Genomic DNA, 15,617 nt, shown 5'->3' with positions numbered 1-15,617 from the left:
TTGGTGCTTTTCCTTGGTAGAAATGTTTCCTGGTACTGCGGTGATGCCTCTTGCTTGTCTGAATGGACAGCTTCAAGTGAGTCTGTGGTTGTAGAAACCTCTGAATTTTGTGTGGCTGGACTACAGCCTACTGTGCAAAGCTAAAAGTCCTTTCCATTACTCCGCCCACTTTTCCCTCTGTCTCTCCGCCCACTTCTTGCCCCTCCCACCACTGGCACGTTCCCCCCCTCCCCAGCTTTGGTCCTTGGGCTGAACAAGGTCACATTAATAAAGTTAGTTAGACTGAAAGGAAACTATTTGTCTTCATTTTCTATTTTATTTAAGTTAACAAGCGAACTCCCTATTAAACTTCATATTGCCTAACTTCACACACACAAAAAAAACACCTACAATTAAATTTCTGTCGCACATAATCATCCTGGCTGCATACTGGAGCCAATTAAATCCCACTTTGGAGAGCCATTGATCTTCAGTCTGTACAGTGCAGGGCTAGTGGGAGCAATGATCTGTCTCCGGGTAAAGCAGAGACGTCTGTTCCTCTGCAAGATGGGGATAGCAATGACTTGTTGTCATTATGTGGATAACTGAAATAATGTGTGTGAAGAGAGCATTCTCAAAAGTAGTACATTATTTTTATCATCTGCAGCACCCACACATCTGGCAGGAGACTGTGTTCAAGATCGTAAACAGAATTACAGTTGGGTGGCTCCATTTCTAAGATTTCACCGTTAGGGCTCATCCACACTTATGCTTGCCCTTTGCCTAGAAAACAGGGATCCGAGCAGTTTTTCATTTGTCCCACTGCTTTCCCCAGGAAAACTTACTCTTTACTGCTGAATCGGAACAAACACCAATCCACAGAAACCCCAGTTGGTGTTTGCTCCTTTCAGCAGTAGAGATCAGGTTTTCCTGGGAGAAAGCAGTGGGCAAGTGGAAGTCTGGGTGAACCTTTCGTTTCCAACTCTTCATATTAGCGTGTACCAATTCTAGCCTTACTCTGAGCAGACCCACTGAAATTTCTAGGTCTGTTTAATTTAGGTCCATTAATTTCAGTGAGTCTACCCTTAGTAGAAGTTGGCTGGATATGATCCATCTTCTTCAGCACTTTGCGCTGCCTGGCAGATGTGAACATTTAAGAGGAGTTAGATACCACCTATGTCTTTCCCATGAAATGGACTCATTTTTTTGCCACATCTCAAACCAACTTTCCTGAAAGTGCCTAATAGGACAGTGGCACAAGCTCAAGTGTGTCCTATGAGGGAACACCCACATAAGCGGAGAAATTATTGCCCACTTGAATTCCTCATGCTGGTACTGACCCTCTCCCAAACTCTGAGGCCAATCCAGTTCCACCTTGGATTTGTTTGGGTGTTTTCTTGAAGCCTTCCCTTCACTCCTCCTGGCTCCTTGGGCTGGTTTTTGAGGATTCCATGCCTTGCAACAAATCCACAATGCTTTGCTTTTCATTCCTGATGGCGAGTTGGAGCGGCGTGCACCCTGCATTGTCCTCCAGCTCCAGCAGTGCCCCGGCGTCCAGCAAAGTCTTTACGATGGCCACATTGTCCTTGAGCACCGCAAGGTGTGTGGGCGTCCAACCCACCTTGTTCCTGATGTTGACATCTGCCTTGTGCTCAAGGAGGTCGAGGATGCTGAGAAAAGCCCCCCGCTGTACAGACAGGTGGAGTGGAGTCCAGCCCAAATTCTCAGCTGCATTGGGGTCCGCTCCACTCCTTAGCAACTCGGAAATGGCAGCTGCCTCACTGTAACGTGCAGCCAAGTGGAGGGGAGTCCAGTCCAGGCTTCCTCTGGCATTCACTTGGCCATGGTTGTCTACCAGGAGGTGGATGATGTCCACGTAGCCTTCGATGGAAGCCAGGTGCAAAGGGGTCCATCCTTTGTCTGTCCTCAGGTCCACAATGGCTCCATATTTTATCAGCTTCTCACAGATAAGGTATTTCCCTTTCGCTACAGCCATATGCAGAGCACTGTAGTGATTCTGGTCCAGGCTGTTGACTTCAACACCGTTCTTCAGAAGGTACTGGACCACTCTGAATTTGCCTTTCTCCACAGCAAGGTGAAGAGGGGTCCGGAGGTTTCTCTGCTTCTTTTCCAGGTCTGCTCCTTGGCTGGCCAGCATCTTAACAAGCTTGATGTGCCCATAACAAGCTGCCACATGTAAGGCAGTCCGTCCCTCATTCTCCTGAGCATTGGGATCAGCCTGGCGTGAGAGGAGAACCCGCACCACATTCTCAAAGTTGTTCTGAGAGGCCAAGTGGAGGGGCGTCCACCCATCAAGTTCTCGGGTATCGACGTTGGCCTTGTGATCGAGTAGGAGACGTGCAATCCTGTCATCTCCATTCTGAGCTACAAAATGGAGAGGTGACCAGTTGTCCTCATCGGCCATGTTGACATCTGCACCATGTTGGATAAGGAGCAAGATGGTCTCCAGAGACCTCTTTTGGACAGCCAGAATGAGGGGTGTGTAGCCACAGGCTATCCTCTTGTTGACATCAGCTCCCTGCCTCAACAGGCATTTCACCTTCTCCAGGTTTCCTGAAGCAACCATGAGATGAAGGGTGTCTTCATGGCTCTTGCTAACTTCTTCTGACATTATCAGAGCTTCCAAGCTTTCAACCTCATTCTGAGGGAAACAGGGGGATAGATCCTTCTCATTCTCACCTGAAACAAAATTAAAAGGAGGCTGAGAACATAACAAATGAGATCAGGTGATATCAGGTGCTTTATTTCTGCTGAAACATGGCCCAATGCCATCTATGAAGTGCTACTCTCAACTGTTGTGGTCAAGCTATTAATTAATTATTTTAATTACTTTATATTCCACCTTTCCTCCAAGGAGATCAAAATTTCATAGATGGTTCTTCCTCTCCCCATTTTATCTTCACAACAACCTAGTGAGATAGGCCAAAAAGATGGTGACTGGCCCAAGTTCACCCAAGACTGAGTTTCATGGCAGAGTGGGGATTTGAATCCTGGTCTCCCAGGTCCAACACTCTAATTAATTAATGTACCACACTGGCTCTGATATACTGCATGATCCATCTCTGTCGTATATGGTGCTAAATTTGCATTCTAGGATCTGTAAATATTTGCTTGTGTCATACTCTACATCAGGCATCTCCAAACTGCGGCCCTCCAGATGTTTTGGCCTACAACTCCCATGATCCCTAGCTTACAGGACCAGTGGTCAGGGATGATGGGAATTGTAGTCCAAAACATCTGGAGGGCCGAAGTTTGGGGATGCCTGCTCTACATTGTCAAGCAGACAGAGCTTTCCTACTGGATTGGTCAGCAATAAGAAGTCCTTCCCTTGGTCATTTTCATTAGAAACACAGCTGTCCCCACATATCGAGTCAGTTTGTGAAGTCGTCCAAATGGTGCATTGTGACTCACTTCTCCAATACAACTGATGGTAATGTTTTCCTTGTGCCCCGAGTAGTCACTTCATATCTTACACTAAGCTTATTTCCCGCTCCCACCAGAATTACAATTTACTGCAGGTTGTAACAAGGAGCAATGCATTCTGCCTGCTCAGTTTGAGCTTTCACCCTGTCCCCACTTCTATCCCCTTTCCATATGGGTCACCAACCTGAACTTTCACCCCTGAATAAGTTTGTGAACTGTGGTTTTCTGTCTGACCCCAAATTGATGATGGAATTACAAACAAACACCCATTGATTAGGACTTGATTTGCTCAAGTCCCAACTGGTTCTTATATCATTGCCTCATTGCGTTTCAATAGGTCTCCAGCTACTTATATTCTAGTAAGTAACAGGTCGTTGAGATAATTTCTTTAACTGAGCCAATTAACTCCTGTTGTAAGCCTAATTTCCAGCCTCCATTCAGACTGAGAACTCTGAAAATGACTTGAAAGTTGCTGCTAGCCACCACACATCTCAAAACCCAGAACAGGGCAGTGGGGAATGATGGGCAAAGGCTGTCTCAAGATTCAGGGCAATGCACTAAGGTCAGATTCCCTTAACCAGCTTGGAACAGAACATGTTGAGCAGTAGGGCTTTGCAGAACTCCAAAACGTGTTTTACAGCCTACAAAAACAGATACTCACCACTGTTGTGTGCTTCGTGAAAGGGACCAGATCCATTTGCACCCTTTCTCTTTGTATTGAAGACATGGAAAAGAGCATGGAGACAGTTAGCAATGTAATAACACGAGCCATGTGCTTTTCTGTCATGTCTCTTTTAAAAGGCCTCTTTACTGGATTGTGCTGTGTTTTATATTCATTTTCACTTTGTGTGCTACACACTTGTTACACAAAGGCATTCCTTTGTTCACCTTGTATGGCCTTTAAAAAAATAAAATCTATCTATCTATCTATCTATCATCTATCTACAGCTATCTATCTATCTATCTATCTATCTATCTATCTATCTATCTATCTATCTATGAATTGTGTCTACTGGAGAACCAGAAATATGCAGAGCCCATTAGAACAGCAAGTCCCACAACTGACCTTGAGATGTTTTGCACCATTTCAGATCCTACGTCTGTACCCTTCTTAAGATGCAACACACGGAGAATTCCCTTCCTATTTAGGGCAAATGCTCTGCCTAAAATGACCAAGGTAGCAGGACAGCTTTCCCCTTACCTGTTCTCTTCTAGAGAAAGGAGGCTTCACTGACATCTTCCTGGAGAAGTGCTCATTCTCCAGGTCCACCACGGGGCATTGGGTTAGGGACAATAGCATGTCCATCTCCACCACAACATCTAAGAAAGTGGAAAAGATTGGGAATGAGCTCATTTCAAGGACTTACAGTTCCATTCCCCATGCAACTGAAGAATGTTGAAATGCCGGTTAGTTGTGGGGACCTGGTCCTACATGTTCTGGGGAGGCTGTGGTCCATTGTTCCAGAGATATGATAGATGGGGCCTTCTCTGTGGCAGCATGTCATTCATGGCAGAAAACCTGCTTTTCATACAGAAAGTCTCAAGTTCAAGCTCTGGCATCAAGAGGTAAAGGACCTCAGGTAGGACATAATGGGAAAGACCCTTGCCTGAGACCCTGAGGAGGAGCTGCTTCTCAGACTGGGCATCATCTGACTAGATCAGGGATGATGAGCATGTATATTGTTGGACTCCAACTCTCAGCAGCCCCAGAAGCCAGCAAAGCCAATGGCTAGGGATGATGAAAGTTGAAGTCCAGCAACATCTGGAGGTCCACAGGTTCCCCATCCCTGATCTAAGAAGTAGCATTCTCTACTGTGAGAGGCATTCCATCCTGAGACCATAGAACACCTCTTCTCAGTTCAATGTTTGGAATCCCTGTGTTCCTCTAGATATTTCTGGACTCCAATTCCCAGCAGCCCCGACAGCCAGCATGACTAATGGCCAGGAATGATGGGAGTTGTAGTAGCCCAGTATCATCTGATCGATCCTGATCGGGCTGTATGGATCAATGGTCTGTGATCTCTGGATGAGGTCAAAAGCCCAGCTGGGAACCCATATATGGAATAGCTGTCAGGAGCTACCAGACCTGTGAAGCTTGGCCTCCTCTGGGGTTCTTGGTCCCAACATCTCTTCATCAAGTCAACCATCTGCTGGCATTCTGCTGGCCAGTCATCACGGATGGGCTCCATGGAGGGGCGCTGGCCTGTTGCCACGGTGACGATGACTGCCATTGTCTTGACCCCTATTGAAAACGAAAAAGGACCACTTTCTGTCACATATTTTTCCTCTGTGGGAAAACTGTGTATGTATGTTAGGAGAAATGAGCACTAAATTGCTGACAGGTTTTTGTGAGGACTTTAAAAAGAAATCAGCAGCTGATGTGACACTGTGACACACTGGATTTAAGACTGGCAAAAATGAGAAACCCAAACGGGCAGATTTGTCATCTCCTGTGGTGAGTGGCAAAAAGGGCCTCCTCTCTGGTGGTAGCCCACTTCAGAAACATCCTCTCCGGAAAGATCAAGTTGAATCCCTCTGCTTGAGCCAGTCAAGATAATACTCTGCCCTCCCACCAAGACATCTGAACTGGCTTTACAGAGTGTAAGCTGGGTTGATTCAAAGGATTTTATCCCACTGTTTATAAGTGTTAACTTCATTTTACATCTGCTTCTTTGCTGCGGTTTTCTTCCTACTGTTTTTATGGTTTTCATTTTAATTTCCCTTTGTGCAACTTCTCTTTATTTGGTTGTTACTCACTTTGGGAGTTTGCTTTTCCCAAGCTGAAAAGGAGGCTTTAAATCTGGGGGTTGGGGTGGGTGGGATGAAACAGATAGTTAGCTAGTTGTTTTTAATTTTTGTTAATGGATGGAAAGACTGCCTTTTTAGGCATAGCTCACACGGGGGTGGCTTCCTTGTCATAAAACCACAGTAGATTTCAAAAGAAGCAGCTAGATGGTTTATATGAAAGCGGAACAAATGTTATTTAAAAAACATAGACTGCTTAAAATAAATAAACCAAGAGCAATATAAATTTCAGCAGATTAAAAAAAAGCCAGGCATTTACTAGATGTTTTGGAAAGTTGTTTGTTCTCTATGCATTTCAACAGCTCTTAAGATATAATCAAATTTTGGGTTCCTGAGATCAAGGAGCAGGTTTTCACCTATGCTTGGATAAAATTGGATGCCATTTTGAATCAAGATGGCAGGCTGAAGCTTTCTAAACTGCACTGATTTTTTTGGGGGGGGAGGGTAGTTCTTAGAATTCTTGAGCAACATTGGGCACTTTCCCACTTGTTCTAAATAAATAAAAACAAAGACATTTCCTACGTTAACAAGGAAAGCTCAACATCAAAAAAACCAAGATCATGGCCACTGGTCCCATCACCTCCTGGCAAATAGAAGGGGAAGAAATGGAGGCAGTGAGAGATTTTACTTTCTTGGGCTCCTTGATCACTGCAGATGGTGACAGCAGTCACGAAATTAAAAGACGCCTGCTTCTTGGGAGAAAAGCAATGACAAACCTAGACAGCATCTTAAAAAGCAGAGACATCACCTTGCCGACAAAGGTCCGTATAGTTAAAGCTATGGTTTTCCCAGTAGTGATGTATGGAAGTGAGAGCTGGACCATAAAGAAGGCTGATCGCCGAAGAATTGATGCTTTTGAATTATGGTGCTGGAGGAGACTCTTGAGAGTCCCATGGACTGCAAGAAGATCAAACCTATCCATTCTGAAGGAAATCAGCCCTGAGTGCTCCCTGGAAGGACAGATCGTGAAGCTGAGGCTCCAATACTTTGGCCACCTCATGAGAAGAGAAGAATCCTTGGAAAAGACCCTGATGTTGGGAAAGATTGAGGGCACTAGGAGAAGGGGACGACAGAGGACAAGATGGTTGGACAGTGTTCTCGAAGCTACGAACATGAGTTTGACCAAACTGCGGGAGGCAGTGCAAGACAGGAGTGCCTGGCGTGCTACGGTCCATGGGGTCACAAAGAGTCGGACACGACTAAACGACTAAACAACAACAACAACGTTAACAACACATTCTCCATTCACTCTGATGGAGTGATGCTCATAGGGTTATGAAGAAGTGATCTCTGGATATGTAACTGTTCTTGCACAGGTGAGAAACCTGTGGCCATCATGATGCTGTTGGGACTCCAGCTCCCATCATCCTTGGGCTGGACAATAACACATGGAAGGAGTCACAGGTTTGCCATCCCTGTCCTAGAAGGAGTTAGTGGAAGCCTGTTCTGAAACTTCTGTTCCAATCCCTCACCTGCATTCTGCAAAGGAGAACCCTGGGAGAATGGGTGATTTCCATCTCCTCACCCCATCAGAATTACCTGAATATGGTTTCTTCTGGGTAAGAATCTCCCAGATGACAATCCCGAAGCTTGAAAAAGAAAGAAAGAAATTAAGATGAAACAAAAACAAACAAAAACACAGAGCATTATTAGGAGGAAACAGTTACACATGGAGCTACAACAAAACAGGATTTGAAAACTATGGAATATGCTCATATGGAGCAACAGGGTGGGCCCAAAGAAGAAGAGAAGAAGAAGAAGAGTTTGGATTTGATATCCCGCTTTATCACTACCCGAAGGAGTCTCAAAGCGGCTAACAATCTCCTTTCCCCCTCCTCCCCCACAACAGACACCCTGTGAGGTGGGTGGGGCTGAGAGACTTCAGAGAAGTGTGACTAGCCCAAGGTCACCCAGCAGCTGCATGTGGAGGAGCAGAGACGCGAACCCTGTTCCCCAGATTACGAGTCTACCGCTCTTAACCACTACACCACACTGGCTCTCAGGTATTTTGCAGCCTGAAAGAAAAGACAAAGTGGCTCCTTCCCCCTTTCCATGTATGGAAACCAACAAAACTGCAGTTGGATGTTGTTACTTCAACACAGGTAATGAGGGGAACTATCCCATCATACCTGATCCCATTTTGCTGACTGAGGTGAAACAGAAATGTGCCATGCCGCTGTACTGCCATGCCAGCAAGCCACCAGCTCCCTTACCTGGGTTGTGTGGTGGCACCCATGAAGAGGCAGTGGGCTCCAATGAGATCTCACCGAAATCTCAGGAGATCCCACAATATTTTGGTGAGATCTCATCAGAAGCCAACACGGCTGCCAGCATTGCTTCTCTGCAAGTGGCAGAGTGCCCACAGGGGCACTGCCTCTTGCACTTCTGCCACCCGAGGCAGCTGCCTCATCCCGCCTCATGAGCAGGCCGGCCCTGGCATTAGGGTAGCTTGGGGGGGGGCACTTGGAAACACACTTAACTTTTCCTGCTCCAAGTGCCTCAGCATCTATTTCCTTAAGCATCCTCCTCATTCTGCCTAATGATTGGGTTGGGCCCAGACTGCAAGCTGAGAAGTGGCAAGCAAGACTCAACAGTGGTCAGAATGTAAGTCAACTTCACCAGATAATAGATAGCCAGCAACTCAAAGGGACAGCAGGTTGGTCCTCACCTGTAGACATCAAATTTAGTTCCTGGTGGGCTGGTGCTCTGGAGAAGTATCTCAGGAGGGATGTAGCTCAAACTACCCCTCTGGGCTGACCTCTCAATGTATTCCATTAGGCTTGAATCCTCCATCCACTTGCAGAGTCCAAAATCTGAAATCTGAAGTCAAGGTGAAATTAAAGTACATTTTCCACTTCCATGCCTACCACTGATGTGACTTCATTTGCCTCCTTATTTCTGGGCATGGGCTCCTTTTTGTATTTGTGTGAGAGTCTGTTGGTGTAGGTGATTTGTGTTAAATAGGATTTACTTTAATTATAAACCCAAAATTCACAAAATTCATTTTTCAAAATCCTCTGGCCAGAACAAGAGGCAGATGAATAAGCAGGGCTGCAGTGAATAAGAGGAGGAGCAGGTCCTGGGGGCTCTTATCACTGGACTGCATATTCAGTCCATATTCAGGTAATTCTGATGGGGTGAGGAGATGGAAATCACCTATTCTCCCAGGGTTCTCCTTTGCAGACTGTGGATATGGGCCTTCAGTAGGTGCCCAATTATGCCAACCCTTGGTATCACCCCTGATCTTTCCCATCCTTGAAACTTGTACCTGGATATGTTAGAGACAGAACCTGGGACTTTGTACAAGCAAACATGCATCATACATGCAGTGTGTATTACACACACACACACACACACACACACACACACACATCCTGCTCCCCAGGGACGCAGGTGGCACTGTGGTCTAAACCACTAAGCCTCTTGGGCTTGCCGATCAGAAGGTCAGCAGTTTGAATCCCTGCGACGGGGTGAGCTCCCATTGCTCTGTCCCAGCTTCTGCCAACCTAGCAGTTCCAAAGCACGCCAGTGCAAGTAGATAAATAGGTACCACTGCGGTGGGAAGGTAAATGGCATTCTGATTTCTGTCACAGTGTCCTGTTGCACCAGAAGTGGTTTAGTTATGCTGGCCACATGACCCAGAAAGCTGTCTGTGGATAAACGCTGGCTCTCTTGACCTGAATCAAGATAAGCGCCACACCCTATAGTCACCTTTGACTGGACTTAACAGCCAGGGGTCCTTTACCTTTTACCTTTACCTGAATCCTGCTTCCCAGTTTGACCTCACCTTCACATGCATGTTGGCATCCAGTAGGATGTTTCCTGGCTTTAGGTCCAGGTGAAGCAAAGGAGGCTTCAGACTGTGCAAGAAGTTCACGGCCAAGCTCGTCTCATGGATGATCCGGAACTTGAGTTGCCAAGACATTTGGTGGGTGGGGAGAATCTTCTCCAGGGACCCATTGGCCATATATTCCATCACAATCCCCAAAGGGCTGTAACAGATCCCATAGATGGACACAATGTACTGGAACTTGATTTTCTCTATCTTGGCTGCCTCTTCAATGAGATGCTTTGCTCTGGTTCTACAGGGGGGTAACGGGGAACATTACTGCTAAGTTTTGGTCTCAAAACAGTGAAAGACACAAATAAGAACACAAGACGAGCCTGCTGGGCCAGATCCAGGTTGTCAAGCTCAGTTGCTTCAGTATTACAACAACAGCACAACACATTAGTGTACTTTAACTTCAGTGGTAGATGTAGGTCAGTGCAAAATATCGGCTGAGATGGTACCAAGCGATGAAGCCTAGACAGGATGGTGATGGTGCCCCGGTGAGCATTTCAATGAATGATTTGTGTAGTCTGGATTAGAAACTGAGGAAGAATCCAGTTTAAAGAAATGCATACATGAAATTTTGTGGTCCTGACCCTATTGAGCTTTGCCTTCATTGGATCACCTCTGGCATCAAGTGCCTACGTATGTCCAAGACACTCATGAGTGGAACATTTTTCCTCCTCTCTCATAATAGTAGGACTTTGAGACATCCAATGAAACTGAACATTGGAAGGCTCAGGACAGACAAAAGAAAGGAGTTTGTCACACAGTTAGAAATCGCTCCCACAAGAGGTGGTGAGGGGAAGAATAGGGTGCTGGAAGAGATGGGCCATTGGCCTGATTCAGCAGGCTCTTCTTGTGTCAGGATTTGTTGTTGTTGTTTTTTTAAAAAAAACCTAATTATATACAAAACTATTCACACAATAGTCATATATTGTATAGATAGATAGATAGATAGATAGATAGATAGATAGATAGATAGATAGATAGAGTCAGGTCCCATGCTATACTACAGTTAAGCAGCATTATTTTATTATTTTATACAGTTATATACATTGTTGCATGTATATGCTTATGGAGTAAAATAGTATATGTAAGAAATGCGTATATGAGAATTGTTCATATTTTTAGAAGGACCAATTAAAAAACACTGGCATCTCATCTAGCTCAATGAGTGAGATGGAAATGATTGAAATTCTATAGATAAGATAAACCAGAAAAGTAAAGCTTTTGATTGACAATTTTAGTCCAAGCGCTCTCATGACAAACTTGTGATATTAAGGGTAGTAGACCAGTGGGGTTTAAATTTAGGCAAAGCCAATAATTAAAGGTCCTACACCAAATCTGTAATTCAACAGAGGGGAGGTTAGCCTCTAAGCGCAATGAAGCTTTTGGAACACAGGATGGTACTGTACAGAAAAGAAGTTGCCTTAGGAACTTGGATTGAACAGCTTCTGTAGATCCAAGGTGAGTGGCTGTCCAAATCTGAGCCCCATATAATAACTGTGCTAGGGGTTTAGCTTTAAACACTTCAAGGGCTGAGGGTATGTGATTGCCACCTTTGGTATGGAAAAAGTGCATAAGAATTTTGGCACTTTGGGACGCTTTTTGCTTTGCATATACATATCTGATGGGCTCCCCATGACCCTGTTGACTGGAAAATAAGGCCAAGGTATTTAAAGACCAATAAAAAAATAACTGTTGTTTAGTCGTTTAGTCGTGTCCGACTCTTCGTGACCCCATGGACCAGAGCACGCCAGGCACTCCTGTCTTCCACTGCCTCCCGCAGTTTGGTCAAACTCATGTTCGTAGCTTCGAGAACACTGTCCAACCATCTCGTCCTCTGTTGTCCCCTTCTCCTAGTGCCCTCAATCTTTCCCAACATCAGGGTCTTTTCCAGGTTGGAAAAAAAAATAACTGGCATCATGGAAATGATTGAAATTCTATGCAGATGAACCCAACATTGAAATTCTGGGGAAACTCCATTCCTAGTTTGGAATTACACATGCAAGCAATGTCCAGCCCTTCTCGAGTGTGGCATCAAGATGACTTAGAACTGCATGAACAGCACATCACAGCTTAGTCATCATCACAGCGAGAACACCTGGACTGCACTAAGAACCTGACCAACATGCATTATGTTCACCACATGAATAGCAGTGGTACTCCTACAAGCAAGTTCACTACCTGCTTGCCCATGGGCTTGCAAGCCCCCCCTGTGACATCAGAGAGCCTTGAGGCAGTCTGAGTCAGTACTGCACCCCTGGCTGTGCTTGGTTCAGTTGCATTTCATTTCCTTCTGACCTCAATGCTTATAGTTCCTCCAATCATATAGGGCTCAACCACACTTCCGCTTGTTGTGTGATTTCTAAGCGTGGGCTCTGTTTTCCTGCTGCTTTCCCTGGGAAAACCCACAGTTTGCTTCTGAATCAGAAAAACCCACAGAAAACAAGACTGACGTTTGTTCCAATTCATCAGCAAACAGCGGGTTTTCCCAAGGAAAGCAGGAGGAAAAAAAGAAAAACCTCTTGGACCTCCTAGAATTCACAGACCAAATGGAAGTATGATGAGTCCTCAGAGCAGGCATCCCCAAACTCGGCCCTCCATATGTTTTGGGACTACAATTCCCATCATCCCTGACCACTGGTCCTATTAGCTAGGGATGATGGGAGTTGTAGTCCCAAAAAATATGGAGGGCCAAGTTTGGGGGTGCCTGCCTCAGAATAACGCTCCATGCACTTGATGAAATGGACCGTTGCTCACAAAAACCTGTGTCATTAATTTTTTTAGCCTTTAAGGTTTGTATTCCTATAGGGCAGAGTTTCCCAAACTTGGGTCTCCAGCTGTTTTTGGACTACAACTCCTATCATCCCTAGCCAGAAGAACCAGTGGTCAGAGATGATGGGAATTGTAGTCCAAAAGGCATTGGAGAACCAAGTTTGGGAAACCCTGCTACAGAGTATACCATGGATTAAGAGGGGAGAAAGGTGAGGGCAGAAAATCTCTGGCTAAAGTACAACTGAGTAATGGTTTCAAAAGTGCAAAGGGTCACAAAGAGTGAGGGGTGTTCAAATGCCTTTTAAAAGTTGATGTGCTTTAAGCGTGGTCCCCCTCCCAAAAAAAAATGAAGAAAAGAAATGTCAATTACAATGATTAAAGGGAAACTTTGGGGTAAATTTAGCAGTGAATGACAGAGCCAGTCTACATAATGGATATTTTAAAGATGGTTGGCTGGTTTGGAAGTTCCATACCAGAACAGGCAACCTTTGCAGTATTTAGTCTTGTTTTGCCTGGGTGCAATGCAACAGTTTTTTATATTGCTTCTCAGCTGGCTTCACATTCTGCTTGATAACTTGCCTGACCAGTTGGTGCAGCTCAACACATGTTGAAGGCTGCCAAGAGAATTAGCTTCAGGCACTTGACAAGGTGGGCCTGAAGCAAACCAGGCCAGTCTCAACTCGCCTCCCACTGAATGCTGTTTTTGTTGCCATGGCCAAGCGCAATGATCAGTCATTGTGCCAAGGTGTGAGCTAAGCACATCCAAAGAGCCTTTCAAACAGAAATCTGCCAAGGGAACCCTCTCCAAAGAAAGCACCTAGCACAGCCAAGCAGATTACCTGTCAGGTCTGGAATCCTGGGGAAGGCAAGAGGAGCACTTCACTGCAAAGGTGGTTCTCCATGTCTTGTGCCTCACACGGAAGACCTCGCCAAAAACCCCACTGGCCACCTTGAGCCAATCGTCTTCGAAATCTTCCTTGGTGAACATGGTTAAGCTGCCCAAGTGCCGGTCCATTTCCAGATGCACAAGCCAGGAGGAGCCTTCCTCTGGAGAACTGCCTCCGCCTCTACCTCCTCTGCATCTGATGAGACAAGGGAAGCCCAGGGAGGAATGACTTCCTGGTTCTGGCTTGCCAAGGGCAGGCAGAGAGAGGTGTGTGTGTTGCTCTTGATTGCATTTGTTTGGCATGACTCTTAATGTAGTCACAAGATCCACAGTTTGCAGCAGGCAGCAGCGCCCTCCAAAACAGACCAGCTCTTATACAAGTAAGACAGCAAGGAGGAGAGAGAGATATGCACACACGGAGGCCTCTCCAGTGTGATAGTCCTATATGGGTGGGGAGATTTTTCTTCCTTCAAGTGAGCTATTTTGGCCCATCTGAAGACCCACAAGTGCTCAAGGCCATTGCACGAAGCTCTTTTTACCCACCCTTCTCTCACCCTCTCTTGTCTGTTCTACTCCTCACAGTCGAAAATTATTTTGTATGTTTCTTGGGGCAGAGATCTGTCCTGTTTATTTATTCATGTACTGTGCTTTGATGGAGATGTATAAATATAAATTTAAAATGTCAAGTGTGGGGCAGGGGGCTGCTCTTTCTGCATTTATCCTATTTCGGTAGGTCTCTGACTGTTTCATTTTGTTGACACTGTAAGTTTTTAAATAAATCAATGAATACACTGTATGTGTTGTTATGTGTGCTTTAATAGTGGTGTTACTGATTTTTATGCCTTGTGTTTGCCTGCTTTGTAGAAGAGCTGGGTAACAATGTGTTAAAGGTAAAGGTAAAGGGACCCCTGACCATTAGGTCCAGTCGTGACCGACTCTGGGGTTGCGACGCTCATCTCACTTTATTGGCTGAGGGAGCCGGCGTACAGCTTCCAGGTCATGTGGCCAGCATGACAAAGCCGCTTCTGGCAAACCAGAGCAGCACACGGAAACACCATTTACCTTCCCACTGGAGCAGTACCTATTTATCTACTTGCACTTTGACGTGCTTTCGAACTGCTAGGTTGGCAGGAGCAGGGACCGAGCAACGGGAGCTCACCCCATCACGGGGATTCGAACCGTCGACCTTCTGATCGGCAAGCCCTAGGCTCTGTGGTTTAACCCACATATATGTAATGTGTTACATATATACAAATAACTACGAAAGGGTATGATCATCCGGTGTATATTTTCTCAGGAGGAAACCTTGCTTGATGGAACATTGGTAGGGATGTTGGGCAGAAACTCCAGAAATGCATAGAAACCTATGCCACCACTGGTGTGCAGTATCTGGGAAGTCCCAGGATGATCACATGCCACACCTGATTCTCAAATGTCTCCTGCTTAGCTCCTTCACTCAGGAAGGGAATGGTGTGGTTTATGAAGTTACATAAGAAGGGGAAATCCCCAACCCATCCCAAACAGCTCAACCCTGCAGAAGCATCCCAACAAATAAATAAACTTTTATGAATCCTGCTGGTCAGTGGCTCAAGTTGCTTCATAATCTGACCAGCAGTGAGAAAGGGAATTAATTTCACTTAATTGCACACTTTCCCTCTCTCTCTCTCTCTCTCTCTCTGATCTATCAGACACAGAGCTTAATTGCAGAACTGAGAGCTGCCAAATTCCAACATCTGGATTTTTTTGTCCTGAAAATTCCTCCCCACCCCCAGTTGTAGCTAAGTTTAAAAAGTTTTTTGTCAGCAAGGAAGAGAACTGTGCACAAGCTCAGAGGCATCCTTTATTATTTCACATGCTTCCAGGGCCTAGTACAGAAAGCAGGTTCTATGAATC

The 15,617-nt window shown here is 45.5% G+C and overlaps 1 protein-coding gene across 1 annotated transcript; it reads right to left on the bottom strand.

Annotated features, from left to right (window-relative positions):
• Positions 1-310: 310 nt before the first annotated feature.
• Positions 311-14,026, bottom strand: ANKK1 (ankyrin repeat and kinase domain containing 1). The gene is made up of 8 exons (XM_035140205.2): positions 13,678-14,026; positions 10,016-10,310; positions 8,897-9,048; positions 7,768-7,817; positions 5,510-5,665; positions 4,625-4,743; positions 4,085-4,133; positions 311-2,679 (listed from the first exon to the last, which is right to left on the bottom strand). The coding sequence occupies exons 1-8, from the start codon at positions 13,851-13,853 to the stop codon at positions 1,391-1,393; spliced, it is 2,286 nt and encodes a 761-aa protein (XP_034996096.2). The 5' UTR covers positions 13,854-14,026; the 3' UTR covers positions 311-1,390.
• Between the last annotated feature and the right edge of the window lie 1,591 nt (positions 14,027-15,617).

The sequence above is a fragment of the Zootoca vivipara genome, chromosome 15 (assembly GCF_963506605.1).
Source record: "Zootoca vivipara chromosome 15, rZooViv1.1, whole genome shotgun sequence".
Classification (NCBI taxonomy): Eukaryota; Metazoa; Chordata; class Lepidosauria; order Squamata; family Lacertidae; genus Zootoca; species Zootoca vivipara.
Note: the sequence above shows the minus strand (reverse complement) of the source record. Positions and strands in the feature narration are given on the sequence as shown.